The sequence below is a fragment of the Vanessa tameamea genome, chromosome 14 (genome assembly GCF_037043105.1).
Source record: "Vanessa tameamea isolate UH-Manoa-2023 chromosome 14, ilVanTame1 primary haplotype, whole genome shotgun sequence".
Classification (NCBI taxonomy): Eukaryota; Metazoa; Arthropoda; class Insecta; order Lepidoptera; family Nymphalidae; genus Vanessa; species Vanessa tameamea.
This window is the reverse complement of record NC_087322.1, coordinates 7,629,905-7,645,269: the sequence shown is the minus strand read 5'-3', so window position 1 is coordinate 7,645,269 and position 15,365 is coordinate 7,629,905. Positions and strand designations below refer to the sequence as shown.

The following is a 15,365-nucleotide window of genomic DNA, read 5'->3' as shown; positions in this document are numbered from 1 at the left end:
GAATAGACAGAGTATAGTACTAAAGCCTATTCCTAGTATTTACAATAATCAGATTATGTGTTTGTAAATGAAACATTTAAATTAAAATAAGTGCAGCCAATTGGTTTATTACTCAAAATTATAGTCAAAAATTAAAAAATGAAAGCACATTAATTATTGAATCTATTTTATTTAATATTAACTTAAAATTTTGGAATGTCAATTAAAATTTAATTGTAATAGTTGTCCGGACTAGGGTCATTAATGGCAAATTTTTTATCACAAGTAAAAGAAATTGTTATTGCATATCTTACACCTGAAGTAACCTTTTCGACATAATGAAAGTTTTCACCTCCACTGGTAAACATACTAAGTCTGCCTTTCCGTGGTTCTATTGTACTGTTAAATTTTTCATCAATGAAGACAAATCTACCTCCTCTGAAGTCAATGTTATAATCTCCAAGATAAAGCAATGTTGTATAGTGAAAGGACTTATATGTTTCCTAAAAAAAATTACAGTTAATCTTAGGTATAAAAGTTTTAAAGAATATTTTTTAAATTTTTATTTAGAGGATTTTAAAGGATTAAATTAGTTTGCAATCAGAATGCATACAAAAATAAGAGACCATTTTGATATTAGTATGAGAAAATAAATAATTACTTTGTCAACATGCGGATGCCAGTATTCATCATGAACTGTAAAAGCAGTTTTAGATGTTATTTCTGAGAAGAATGTTGGATGAGTTAAATATAATTTGTCAGGTTGTACGCCAAAATGATGTGCAATGGTGTACTTTATTTTATCTTTAACCACCTGGAAATAAGAACAGAATTTATGAAATACTTGATTGATTAATTTTAATAAAATTATAAGTCTTTAAATTTAAATCATAACCTACCTTAAAGATGTTAAAGTCATCTTGTGTGAAAATATTTTTCATTTCATCCATTTTATACACATTAACAAAATGCTGTCCTTTGGATAATGCTCCACTATGAAGGTCTAATATAGAAGCACCACCAAAAGAACCACCATACTTCAAACCTTTTTGGGCTAATTTCAACAACTCTTCAGTTTCTCTTACAGAAATTACTTTATCAGTAACAAATCTTTTGCAGTATTTAGGAGCACAGCCTTCATACTTGTCTATATCTTTTATATATTCGGAGGAACATTCAATAATTTGACCTTTTCCTGGTAGTAATTCAGCTTGTTTTGCAAATGTTTGAACATTGTTCTTAGATGAATAATAAACAACAATAAGCAAAGAAACAATTACAACTGATCGAGAGAGAACTCTAAGAGGTAGACCTTTATTAACGGATCTGAAAAATATAAAACGATGCACTATAATAATTATGCTTAAAAATACAAAAATATGTTTACAAAACATTAAAAAAATTGTTAATTACACTTTTGCAGCCGATTTTTCATCGACTTTTTTCACATTTTCACTTTTGATATTGATTTTGTTTCTTTTTTTAATATCACCCATATTGGCTAGAAATTTTCTACATAATTTTAACCTAAGACAGGTGAGATTAAATTTAAATTTATATATGTTAGAGATTGAAGTTTTTATGAAAAATTTATTATCTGTTAACTACTCATCTGTCTGGGTGTGAGACTGTGAGTGCCCAAACTCCAAAGTAGTACATACTATATATACTATTACTATATGTTTTTGTATATAGTTGCGAGTACTGACTAAAGTTGAGTTGAGTTGACAGAAGTCACAAATGAAAATTGAAAACAATAAAAAGTTTGCGACATCAATCTTAAATCATTCTGAATTATTTTTTTAGCTAAATTAATTGTTTGTTAAGAGAGCTTCAAAGTGTGATCCAAAATATTTTTGAAAGTTTATTTACTAAATTTTTCGAGCGATGTACCAAAGACAATAAGTAACTAACAACTAACTTTGTTTTAAAACTAGTTTTCGCCGGCGGCTTTGTTGTAGGTAAAGGGGTGAGCCAGGTGTTAGGGTACACGCATTTCATTTTTGAAGAAGAAAAATTCAATATTGTATTTAACTTTAACATTAAATATTTTTGCTACTTTAATACTAGCAAAAATATTCTTCTATAATAATTCCACGATTCTTCTTTAGTTAGCAAATAAATTAAATGTGGGTCTTCAACGCCCAGATCACCCTACTTGCCACCGGCGTATAACCAGAACTGGGTAGAGTAACTTGTATTTGAAATACAAATACGAATTTAGTATTTGTATAACAGTTACGTAATTGCTAAAATAAAATTTGATATCAGTATATCCAAGTTATAGTTTCCTAATATATTTAATGTTTTTTTATTAACGATCATGAACTTTACAAATCTACAAATTGATAATTTTTTCGTTTTATTAAGGCTATGTATAACATTTATAAAGTTAAACAGTTTTGTCTGCATTTAAAATAAATAATAGAGTAAGCGTTCCTGCATCGATTGATACCAAGGAAAATTACCCTTCCCGATCACATAAGTGAAATAATTAACTTTGAACTTTGAAGTCACTATTTAATTAATGTTAATTTCACCGGAAGTGAATTTTCAATAAATATTACAAAATTTTGTTAGTTTCTTTAAAAGTTTCACGGTGGGAAAACTGATTTTTAGTTAGCCTGTGCGATTCGCAATATTTTAAGCCCAAAAAAAATTAGGTGTTACCGTTTATCTTACAAAAATATTTCGTTTGGAATTTGATAAAATCGATCTTACCGCCTTCTATCCATTTATATTTCGACTATCTGGCAACGTCGTGTGTCTGTGTGTTAGTAATAAAGTACATTTACAATCTAGGCGCATATATTTTATTTACATTAATATAACTAATGTTTAAAATAAAAATAAAATTAATAAACGTCTATTAATATTATTTTTATAATCATTAATTATAAATATTGTTAACGAAAAGTTTGAATAAAAAAGCATAATATAAATGAAATAGATCTTTTAAAGTGGTTCTGCGATCTGAATTCTGGACAAAATTATGGAACTATTGCCCATTGGCTTGCTCCAAGCCTGATTTATTTATATATATCTAACTCTTCATGTACATAATTAAGTAAATTTTAGAGATTTTGTAAAATTCACTTATTAAACTTATGTTACGAGAATCTATGTGCAGAAACGTCATGGCATAGACAATAAACTAAAGAATATTTTGATAATTTTGTACCATAGCCATACATTGGCAACATTGACATAAAAATCACGACCGTTGTATGTTGATTGCATTATATAGCGATTACCATTTTTTTTGTTGAGTATATACTCTAAATTCTTGTGATTTATAGATTAAGTTTATATTTTAGGTAAAGTAATCATTTAAATTAAACACTGCCATAACTAAACCGTCTTTTTGCCATGTTTTTTGACGACGAAGATGAAGCAATATACGATCCTGATTTATTTCACATTGTTCATGGAGAACTATGTATGCAGTTTTTCTTTATTTATAGAAAGAAATAGTTATTAGTTAATTGAATGAAAATATTTATTGTTATATTGATTTTAGTTGAAATAGGATCAAATCTTGATGTAACCCCGTACGGCTTAAGAAGTGTTCCTACACATACTGAAGATGGTATACCTATTAGGAAGTTATATGTATCGAATTTACCACCTACAGTAAGTAAAAATATGGAATTTCTGTTTTCTTAATCTTAATATCACAAAACATATTGTCACATGGTTTTAAACACATGTTATAGGTTTAGAAACATTTTTTCAATGACAATAATATTTTTTTGAATATGTAAATGTTGCTAAATGTGGTAAATTCTATATGTTTGTATATTACAATTTTTGTGTATATCTATTAATGTTTACAATATTCAATATATATATTGAATACAATATCTTTGCCTTATGGTCTTACAAATTTAAGTAGAGATTTTATATTTATTTATTTAATACTTGTATGTATACTTCCTAACTGCTACCAAAGCATAATCCTTTGATCAAAGGTTGTCGAATTGCTTTTGAGCAATAAAATTACCATTATACATCTTCCCTAGCCTTACTTATAATTGTATTTTAATTGAATTGTATTTAACTTGACATCTTAATTGTTTTGTTTAGATTGGATTTAGTTAGAAATTATTTAGTAACAAAAAAATTTTGCTATCTTAAACTATAATAACTTTTCTCTTTATTTTTAGACCACAAGAACAGATTTATTTGGAGTGTTTGCTCAATATGGTTTTATTAAGAGCTGCTGGTTGAGGATGGGTGACAGAGGACCCAACAGGACACCTGTACCAACTTATGCGTTTGTCACTTTTAGCAATCCAGCAGATGCCCACAAGTAATTTTACTAAATGTTAATTAATTCAAAACTAACAGAATTGAATAAATTTTGACAAGTGAAAACATGTCCTAAAATCTATACATAAATTACTGGGAAGATCCAAAATCATTATGTATGGAAAATGAATTGTTGCAACTATTATTAATATAGAAGCCATAACCACAAATTTGCTTGCTATGCCTGTCATTCTGCCTTCGTTTAAATTTTAGTGAGAATTTTGGTATGCTGAGAGTTTGATTCTGAGTTTAACATACAAGTTTTAAATTTGAGACAGTGCAGAGGAGAAGAATGACTAGATTGATATTTACAGATTTTTTAAATTTGATCAATATGTAGTGTCGCATACTAGGGTCATGAGTACCCCCCATTGTCAATGTACAAGTGTCCCAAATCTATTATTTAGTATTCAGCAGAAATAGTGGGTATTAAATTAGAGGTAACTATATGTTCTTGTACCCCAGCAGCTTTCAGACTCAAAGTCTCCTAAGTGCAGGTGAGGGTTACCTCTCCGGCAACTCACACTGAGAGTCATTATGAAAAATGGCAGTTTTTAACAAGCCTCTTTATTTTACTACAGTACAGCAATTAATACTTAATAGAGACTGATTTTAAGAGGAATTTTCTTGGACTCATCTGATGAAAAATTGTAGTTAGTGCATTTAAATCTAAATTATCAATTTGGAAAGTTATGGATTAGAGCACATGGTACTAACAGATGATGACTCCCATTACTTTCTGCAACCTGTTGTTTTGACCTATTGGGTATGTAAATATTTAACTAAATAAAAAATACAACAGTGTTCATCTAAAGAAAGAAAAATGTTAACTGTCTCTATTTTGAATAGAATGACTATTCCATTGATATTTCCATAAAGTAAATAAACTACTCCCAGTTTTTGGGTTTCTGTAACCTCTAATACAATAGCTCAAATTTCCATTCTATATATTATATATTTTTACAGACAACCCTTATAATTCTACAAGCTGATGATGTCTTTTATTTAAGTATTTATAAATTGTACATGATGATTTCGTTTATGTTAGACAATTGTGTATATCATAACTATTTTATTTAAAACAAAAAAAACAGAGCTCTACAAGCACCTGTACATGAGAAGACGTTAGACGGTCGTAATCTCAGAATATCTCCAGCTGATAGTTGGCATCAGCCATCTGAAGATTCAGATGGCAGAGTACAATGGAAGCCTAACATTCGCAGGGAAGATCCTAACAGCAATTGGGGGAGAGATCAGCCAAATGGTAGAGATATCTAGAATATATAATAGCTTGTTTGAAAATGTTCGTTTTGCAGATTTTTAAGTTAATTGTTACCTATTTTAATAATGTCATAATTTTGCTGTGGTTAAATTTTTATTTAATATACCTTAAAATAAATGGTATAGTTTCTGTATAATTATAAAATTTTTGTTTTAGGTAATACTGCAGATCCTAATGTTAGTATTGAAACTGAGAATATTGAAACAAGTAGCAATGAAGAAATTGTATGTATTGAAACAAAAATAAATAAATGTAATTTTGTGAAGGAGTCTACTGATATTTTGCTTTGTTTTAGAATGAAGAGACTGAAGATGACAGACCCTATAACATATTGGATATACTCAATAGAGATTGCTTGTCACACATTTTAACTTATGTTCCTATTAGAGATCTTATCAGATCTGAAAGAGTTAGTAAAGGATGGCAAAATATGGTTCAAGAATATTTCCAGGGTCAGTAATTTCAGATTAAAATAAAATAATAGGACATAGTTTAAATGGAACTATTTGTGTATATATGTGTGCTTTATTTGTAAAATATTTTGTTTACCATATAAGGTAGTGTGACTGTCACTGGTCTACACCTGATGATGATGATATATAGAAAAAAAAATGTTTAAAGGGTCAATATTTTCGACAGTGAGACGTGAGTGTACATGTGTAGGTACGCGAACGTTCAAGACGTCGTGGTGGCAGCACGTGCCGGTGACGCTGACGACGGCGGTGCTGCGGCGCCTGCTGCAGCGACTGGGCGCGTCGCTGCTGCGTCTGCACATCGACCACCACTGGTCCGCGCTCAACGACCGCACCGCGCACACCGTGGGCAAGTTCTGTCCGCTGCTCGAGGAGCTTAAGGTTAGTCAATATTAGTGTAGTCAGTCAGTAATTGTGTGCATAACGATTATGTTCGTTAATTTCAGGTGGTCGGAATGCACACGAAAAATTGGAACCCATTAATTTATGGATGCAAACAACTTAAAAGTCTCTCTTTTGTGTCGTGTAACAAGGTACGTAATTAGTCTAAAATTGAATTAATTAAATTTAGTTGCATATTTAACATTGAAACAATTTCTTTCAGCTCACAGATTCGAGTTTGGTCAATTTAGTCAAAGGTGATTCATGCATTGAAAGTCTGACCGTTGCCAACAATACACATGTGACTGGTTTTTTCCTCACAGGGTCCAATCCTTCGAAACTATCTTCTTTAGCGTTTTACAACTGCTATAGCCTTCAAGGCACCGTTCTCAGTTCTGCTATAGAAAACCTACCGAGCTTAACGTCCCTCAAATTAGACGTCTGTCCTGTCACTATGTGGAAAATAATACCTCTAATAATAAGCAAACTGCCAAGACTCGAAGAACTCTCTCTCAGCGAATACACGTCCGTGGAAATGGTTCTCAACCCTCCCGGAAATGATGCATTTTGTAATTCTTTAGCTGGCCTGACCGATTTGAAGATTTTGAATTTGAGCAGAAATATTTACATCACCGATGCAGTTTTGAAAACTGTGGCGCAATCCTGTCCTAAATTGGAATCGCTGAACGTATCCAGCTGTAATTCCAGAAAGGGCTTTCCTTACCCGGGTAAGTTTCCGCCGGAGCCATCGTTGGTTAACGTGCCTTCGATTCCCCCGTCGGTCAGCGGTCATTGATCTCCGTTCGCCCGCAGGCGTGGGCGACGAGGGCGTGGGCGCGGTGTGCGCCGCGTGCCCGGCGCTGGCGCGGCTCGACGTGTCGTACCTGGTGGCGCTCAGCGACGCGGGGCTGGCGGCGGCCGCCTCGCTGCCGCGCCTCGGCACGCTGACCGCGCGCGGCATGCCCGCGCTGTCCGCCGCGCCGCTCTCCGCCGTGCTGCGCGCCTGCCCTCTGCTGGAGGTGAGTGTTGCGGGCATATGGTGAGCGTCATTTTGTACAGGCGACTAATTGATTACTCTCGGTGAAGGAGCTCGACGCGTGTGGGTGCAATGGCGTTTCGGAGGAGGTTATAGCGACGGCTGCGGATGTGTTGCGGAGCAATCCACGTCCGCTCGTGCTGCACCTGGCCGCTACCGCCGCCGCAATTCTCGACCGACTTCAGGTACCACTCCGGAGTAAAACTAGTAGTTAGTACAAATTGTTTCAGAAAATTATTTGAGAACCTCATTACAGCGTCGTGGTAACTTTAGTCAAATTTTAAATCTATTAATTAGATCCTTTGTCCATTTATAGGTCCAAAACGTTTTGATATCTTCTGATATCTATTTCGCTCTTGGAATTTATCGCAGTAAATGATCGTGAAGTGTCACAAAAAGTGATCTATAAATATTAACTATAATAATTATAACATTTAACGCATCAAAAAAACACATGAATGCAATTCGGTTTCCAAAATATAACTATGTTCTTACAAAATAGTATTGGTGATCCTCTCATTCCAAAAAAAATAATGTCACAAATTGACGTGATTGGAATGTCATCGATATTGAATTTCCTACATGCAAAACTTTGAATTTAAATCTTAATGATAAATATATGCCCATGTAAAATTTACTACAGGTCCTTATAACACCATAAATTCTATGAAAATAGTAGCTATGGGTATTGGTTGGCTTATTTAAGATTGCTAAGAATTGTTGTACCCAGATAGTAAAACCACTAAAAAGCTGATATATCCTCAACAGAATACTAAACGGTCTCCAATAGATACTTTAATATTCCTCTCTTATATCAAGTGCACCGAACATTTGCATATTCCTTTATGATTTGAACATTCAGGTTACAACTATACTTGTTCTTAATGTTTTTTCTTACATGAATACATATATATTATACATCACATACATACCAACTCTTTCTCTAACTTGCCTCTTCTACTTTCACCATAGTCACTTATTAAACTATTGTCACTATTAAATCCTAGGCAAAGGAGCATGAATACATTATATATAAGAAGACATACACTATCACGTCTTTTCTTATATTGACTGGCTCATAAACTGCATCAAAGTTCAGTATTTTTTTCGAATTGATATTTTTGATTAGTAAGCAAACTTTTTAGAATAAATTTAATGAACATGTCGATACTGTTCATTAATCATAAAAAATAATAATTATTAAAAAGACCTGCTGTCTCAAATTCGTATTATTAGAGTTAAGTTTGAAATTAATTATTTTGTCAATAGTATTGATTATTATTAGTCTATTAAACACAACAAAAGTTTCGTAACCATAAATATGGATATGTACTTCAGAACAAGTCGCTCAAATATGGCATTGGTGCGGGAAGGCTTGGATCAACGAACCCATTAGAATCTGTAATGGAGGCAAAATACCTTAATTAAAAGAACAAACAAATTACAAAATCAAATATTTGTTACATTAATTGTTTTTGTTTAAAGAAATTGGATGGTCCTTTCCAGTATGCTAACATATACTTATGATACTATGCTGTTATGAAGTTAACCAACCAAACTATAGGTTTCAAATTAAATTTGTATAAAAGTTTGAATACTTGATTATAGTTTTAATTTCACAGGCGTCTTAAATTTTGATGCAGTTTATCAGTCCGTCAGTGTATATAGTTAGTGTTTAAAGTTATAATCATTTCAATATATAGTATACATATAGTATAGTGCAGAGCTATCCTGCTTGCTAAAATGTAACACTATATATCACTTTAGGCCAAAATTTATACTTGATATCATTTCAAGTTCTATCTTTTAAAATAATATTCGATTTCGATTTCAATTTCGCAATTAATTTTGTATGGAATATTATTTTTTAGATGTACATAGTAATTTTTAATTATGAGCAATGCACCAAACCGCATTGTAGTGAAAAAGCTCCAATATTTTTCATCAAAAAAAACTTTGAATGCTTGACTTGGGTATGGACCATGGACATTTACAGGATGTAATTTAACTTTTTTTGAGGAAATACTGAGTTACTCATACCAATAGTTTTTTGTAGTATTTTTGTTCTTTTTAAATATTACGAAATGAAACATTACTACATTTACCATTTCGTACTGCTAGGAACCCCCCCCAAAGAGTTGGAGGGATTGTGGGACTCAGAATTTCTTAAAGAGCTTGCAGGTATGTCTTTAATAATCATTTATAATACAAGTTTCTTTTTTATCCCATATAACCTAAAGAGAGCGATTACTGAAAAAAAGATACCCAAATAGTCTTGAATTATTGACAAATTATAATAGCTTTTTTAACTAAATTGGTTGTTGTACCAACAGCAAGAGTACGAGGGCCATAAGTTGCTGACAATAAACCTGTATGAAGATCGTAGCAATCCACAATTGCGGCCTGACTTTGTGGACCGCATCTTCGAAGAGAATTCCGAGGGATCCTTCGATGACATACTCTACGATAATGATTTCAACGATTTCCTTGTGTCAGGTATTATTCAAAATTAGAGAAAAATGCTATGTATATTGCTCAATATACTTATTTTCATAATCAGTTGCAATTCTGGTTCTTTATGTGTAATATAAAGAAAATGGTGTCAATTTATCATCACAATTTTTTCGCCTTACGACTTGAAGTAATGAATGAGCCAATGTATCAGGCACAAAGGACGTAACACTATCACACATGAGGCACATTGGCGGTGTCAAAACTAGTCAATATTTTTTATAACTTCAATGTTTAAGGGCACTGGAGAATTGGTGACCACTATTGTACATCAAAAATGCCACCATTCGATTGTCCGCCTTCCTATCTATATAAATAAATAAAATACCTAAATTAACTAACTATAAAAAAAATCTTTTCTTTTTAGATGACGAAATGTTCCTGGGTGATGGTTTAGAAGATGATGAACATGTTCTTGAATTTCATGGGCCCAATATAGTATTGCTTTGAAATTATATAACGACTATATTAAAAAAATCCATTATCTAATATAGTTTTATAGAAAGCTACTGTGGATTTTGTATATTGAGTTTTGTGTATTCAATTAAAATATTTTAGTTTCATGTGATTGTTGTTGTCATACATTATTTTTTTAGAGGAATAGATCTTAGTTAATTTGTTTATAAGTAGTGTCTCTCAAATTCAATGAAACAGAAATACTTTCTCCTTATGGTTATAGTTATTTTAAATGTGTAAGTGTTTATTTGTTTGGAAAACCTGAAGATATAAAAGCAGTTTACATAGAACCAATGATTATCTGTAATATTTTCAATATATATTTATCTGTGATGTTGGTGTTGCAACTTATAACAACAAACTGATTTTTTAGTGTTTATTGTTACTTTAATATACATAAAAATATAAGTATAAGCAAAGTCTGAAAAATTGTGATAGAATGTAAATTTTTCATGTACCTAATGGTTTATTTTTTCATAACTGGTATTATTTTGTATGATAAATTGTAATAAAAAATAAAATTGTAGGTACAAAAAACTGACAGATTGCATATAGCCTGTTTAGAATGTGTTTAAAATGCACAAGTTGGTTTAGTTGAAAGACTGTTTAATGATGTTCATTGCCTCTTAGTGTAGCTATAGGTACTCCAGCTATAGGTCCAATTGTAGTGATTGCTAGCTTCAAGAGTCATATCCGTTTGTCGGCTTGAGAATATAATTATCACATCTATGCAATGCTAGTTTTATAGTAAATATGACAATAGGGCTAGGCCATTCGAGATCATGTAATAAGCATGCTGTGACACAATATATTTATGTAAGATGTATATAGATTATATTACACACATTTGTAAATCTGACAGTTGTTTGTTATGCAGTTGTTGAAATGGATCTTTTTATATTCTTTTTTACTAGGTGCAATATTACGTGCATGGAGTAAATTAGCAATTTTTAAAAGTTTTTCATAATTTTATATTACATTACTGTATCTTTATTATATTTTTTCAATTTTATGAACTCAATGCATTGTAATCAACAAAGTGGTTTTTATTTTATTTTTTTATCAAAGTATCAATTTTTATTTCAATACATTTTCGATAAATCAGTAACTATTTATATTTTTTAACCATTTTAAATAGAGGTTATATAACATCTAATTTTGAGATGAGTTCTAAAGGTTCATCATAGCATTATGTAGTAACCTTGAATTAGCATGAAGCAAGAATTATTAGCTTATGTTTGTTTTTATTATTTTCAATCTATTTATTTATTTTCTTATTAACTAATGCTTTTTAAATTTAAAATGAGGAATATTAAAAAAAAAAACCTAAGTTAAATGTTACTTAAGTTACTGTGATTTTTGAATGAGTCCTATGTTTAAATTTGCTTTGTGCTTTTTCTGTTACTTTGTTAATATGTTCATTATTTTGTAAGCCGCTGGAAGGGTTTAATTTATTTCTATTTGTTTCAAATTACAATTAACAAAGTGAAGTGTTCTGCTATATGGGAAAATATTTATAGAAGTATATTTTCATGATTCATTTAGTGATACTGTTTTAGATTGCATTTTAGGATAGACCTCATGCATGAGAATGATTTGTGAGGACTATGTAGTTTTTATACATTCATTGTTTTAAACATCATTAGTAAAAAGGAGCAAAATACAAACATTTTACAAAATAATCCTAGTTTTATTTGTTTACATTGTGATGGTAACTTCTGATTAAAACTTGAACATTTTAATGTAATAATGTCCTCTTCAAAATAATGATTGAAAAGAGATAATGTTAACTGCTACATTGATTTAATCCAATTAATTTATATATAATGATGTGGTTTCAAACATTCACATCATAGTTTGTTGTCTTTATATAAGTATTCCACCATTTTCCCATGAATCCTACATCAACTATTCGTGAAAAAATGCTAAAATATGATGGTTTTAAGTAGGAACAGTGAGCCTTGTACAAGTCACAGGAATCATTAAGTTCTGAAGTGTACATGAAAGATACAATTCCAAGTGTTCCGTAGTGGATCACATCTTCATTGTAACATCTTTGTATGTAATGTAAGTGTTCAACAGATTTTGGATTTCTACATTCTTCACTTACTAAGATTACATTGTTTGTGATCCTCCTCAAGTTGTCTTTGAAATCTATTTCGCTAGGATTATTTTTAGCTAGTGCATATAGTGTCGCTATTCCGGTAGTCCAAATTAGAGCTTTCCTTGGATCTTCTTGAATGTCCGTACGTAAGTCTTGAAACATTTGACGATAATCTATAACTAAATTTTTCCAATAATTCGCCCATTTTTCAACTATAGTTCCTTTTAACTTTTCTGGTAACTTTATTCTTGATTGCACGTTTATAACGAAGGTCGGGGTTTTTCTTATAACTTTCAACATATTATATGAATGTGAATATATAAGATGTAATTTATTAATTTTAATCTATATATTCAAATAGTTAACAGAAATTTAATAACTAGAAAATTAAATTTCTATTTTCAAGACACGAGACATTGACGTCTGTCAGTTCTTTGACATTGACAATTTTTACTTGAGTCCTTTTTTTCAAAGAATAAAATTACAATGCTATACAGCTATTGAGCTTATTTTAGTCTTAAGAATAAATTCACTGTTAATTTACTAACACATAAATATTTTTTTATATCAAATTTTTTGAATCGATAAATAATGAGGTCTTATAGTTTATACACGTAGGATTAGTATGTTGTTATTGAGGCTCGTAACTATTGTGAAGAGATAGTACGGGTAATATTTTTTTTAAGTGCTAATTACCGTACATGTACTGGTTGGTACAGTTTATATTAATAACTTGATCCTCTTTGATCAAATAATTTATAATTTTTTTCCCACGGTTTGTTAACTAATCCGTAAATTAGGTGAACCTCAAACAACATTCAACTTTGAATGCTGCGAAGTAAAAAAGTCATATAAATTCTATTCTTCGTTGAAGTGAAAAGTCGTGACAACAGAGCTAGTACGTTTGGAGGATTTGCGGAAAATTCTCCGAAAACAATTCGTCCAGTAAACGGAGTATTCAATCCGCAAGGATAATCGGACTCTCTGTTATACAAAAAACAGCAACGCAAGAATAATTGATCGTAATTGGCGACGCCAAAACTTGGCCAGAATTCATACGGCGAATATTTTGAAATCGTAACTTCAACGATCATGAAATCATAAATACTAAAAACAAAACTACAAACAAATTTGAAGAACAAAATATACAAGCAATAATTATAAAAATGGAGTCAGATATTCGTTATTAGTCGTGTACTTTACCTTTACTTTATTAGAGTATATTAGATATACCAATTTTTAATCTATATTTTATGTCCAAGATAAAAATATATATACATAACATAATCGATAACATATTTATCAGAAATCAGAATAATAGGGATTAATATTCATTTGGAGGAAATGGTTTCGCATTTAGCAAACAACCAAGAGTTTTTTACAAACCTGTAACAGATAAACAATAATTATGAGCATACCTTAGACGATAGACACATATAAGCACACCAGTGGACTTTGTTGTAGGCCTTTTTAAAATATATAATTTTCTAAAACATTGTTTTGATATGACCCGAGTAAGCCATGTTTAAGCATACGAAAATAGTTTTTTCAATAAAACACCGCCCCTAGCCACCGTTTAGCCATTTAGTAGGTACATTTTTTTTTACAAATTGTATACATACAAACCTTCCTCTTTTATTGCTCTTTCTATTATTGGTCTATTTATAAATTTAGTTTATGTCCATGCCTTATAATAAGGTTTTTTTTTATTTTCACTTATATGTAAATATATTTCTTATTTATATCTATATTAATATTAATGTTATAACTGACGTAAACCAAGAACGATGATTTCCTGCTTAACATATATTTTTAAAATTGTAAACGTTACACTCTTTAGTACAATTTTGTCTTTTTGACAAATAATGTCTATAAGCCTAACTTAATGGGAAATACAAAACACTTCGCCATCTTACGCAATTTAAATGTGAATGTGAGTTTTAGCATAAATAGAACTTGTAATAACTTGCGAACTTTTATACAAATATTGTAATTGTATATATACATAGTTGTATAATGCTCTTATTTAGTGTATGTGTAGATTTTGGTAGTAGTTGTTAAGTATGGGTACGAAAAAGAAGTTTCATTACTTTGTTTTGGATAATCTGTAATCCATGAAGATAAATTTATTTAGATTTGTTCTATGTGAGTTTTCCAAATCAAATTGCCATCCAACCTCAAGCCAAGGTATCTTTCGTTGACTTTTTCGTGCTTTTTCTATATTTTGTAATATGTTTCTGAAGTACAATAAGAAAGCAAGCTATTTATCCACAAATTAACACTCCTAAGGCATGATTTTTTTTAAAAACACTCTAAATATTGCTTCTTAGTAATAATATAACGAAACCATAAAAACCTATTACCATATTTAGAAAATTAACAATATTATTAACATCAAAATAGGTGAATTTCCTTACAAAATCTCAACCAATTTTTTTTGTCTAAAATGTTAAATTTCTAGAAGTGCAGTAGTCTTTTGCTCAGAAGCACCAGTTCAAACTGTATAACCAACTGCTATAAGATATCATATCAGCACCCACGGAGCAATATCATAATTTTATGATGCTATTAATTCATTTTACCGTGAGTACTCCGTACGGAGTTGTACGGGCATTTCTGGGTACCGTCCACTTCTATTCTACCGCAAAACATTATAAACTTAATTGCATTTTTAATTTTTGAAAGGTACGACATTAAAAATAGATTGTTTGCTATGACCACCGGGATACTGGGATACCGACAACCCTTAGCCAGTGGAATTACAGTTTATTCTAAATCAAGTTTTAAAAAAAGCAACGTCATTAGTCACGCGTCCGATAAATGGTTTCGATA

The 15,365-nt window shown here is 30.9% G+C and overlaps 3 protein-coding genes across 4 annotated transcripts; 1 reads left to right on the top strand and 2 right to left on the bottom strand.

Moving 5' to 3' along the window:
- Positions 1 to 165: 165 nt before the first annotated feature.
- LOC113398830 (2-oxoglutarate and iron-dependent oxygenase domain-containing protein 3-like) lies at positions 166 to 1,588 on the bottom strand. Its single transcript, XM_026637773.2, has 4 exons — positions 1,393 to 1,588; positions 879 to 1,305; positions 641 to 793; positions 166 to 482 (listed from the first exon to the last, which is right to left on the bottom strand). Exons 1-4 carry the CDS (start codon positions 1,473 to 1,475, stop codon positions 210 to 212), a joined length of 936 nt encoding a protein of 311 aa, XP_026493558.1. The 5' UTR covers positions 1,476 to 1,588; the 3' UTR covers positions 166 to 209.
- A 1,583-nt stretch (positions 1,589 to 3,171) lies between these two features.
- LOC113398825 (uncharacterized) lies at positions 3,172 to 12,111 on the top strand. 2 transcript variants are annotated; one of them, XM_026637763.2, is made up of 14 exons: positions 3,172 to 3,418; positions 3,500 to 3,612; positions 4,146 to 4,291; positions 5,385 to 5,554; positions 5,729 to 5,796; positions 5,868 to 6,024; positions 6,236 to 6,426; positions 6,492 to 6,578; positions 6,650 to 7,154; positions 7,240 to 7,445; positions 7,513 to 7,647; positions 9,584 to 9,643; positions 9,796 to 9,958; positions 10,341 to 12,111. In XM_026637763.2, exons 1-14 carry the CDS (start codon positions 3,349 to 3,351, stop codon positions 10,421 to 10,423), a joined length of 2,154 nt encoding a protein of 717 aa, XP_026493548.2. In that variant the 5' UTR covers positions 3,172 to 3,348; the 3' UTR covers positions 10,424 to 12,111. The 2 variants fall into 2 exon arrangements, with proteins under 2 accessions (XP_026493548.2, XP_026493549.2); XM_026637764.2 differs by lacking the exon at positions 9,584 to 9,643.
- On the bottom strand, positions 12,099 to 12,913 carry LOC113398831 (mitochondrial import inner membrane translocase subunit Tim29). The gene has a single exon (XM_026637774.2). The coding sequence runs from the start codon at positions 12,831 to 12,833 to the stop codon at positions 12,267 to 12,269; it is 567 nt and encodes a 188-aa protein (XP_026493559.1). The 5' UTR covers positions 12,834 to 12,913; the 3' UTR covers positions 12,099 to 12,266.
- Positions 12,914 to 15,365: the final 2,452 nt, after the last annotated feature.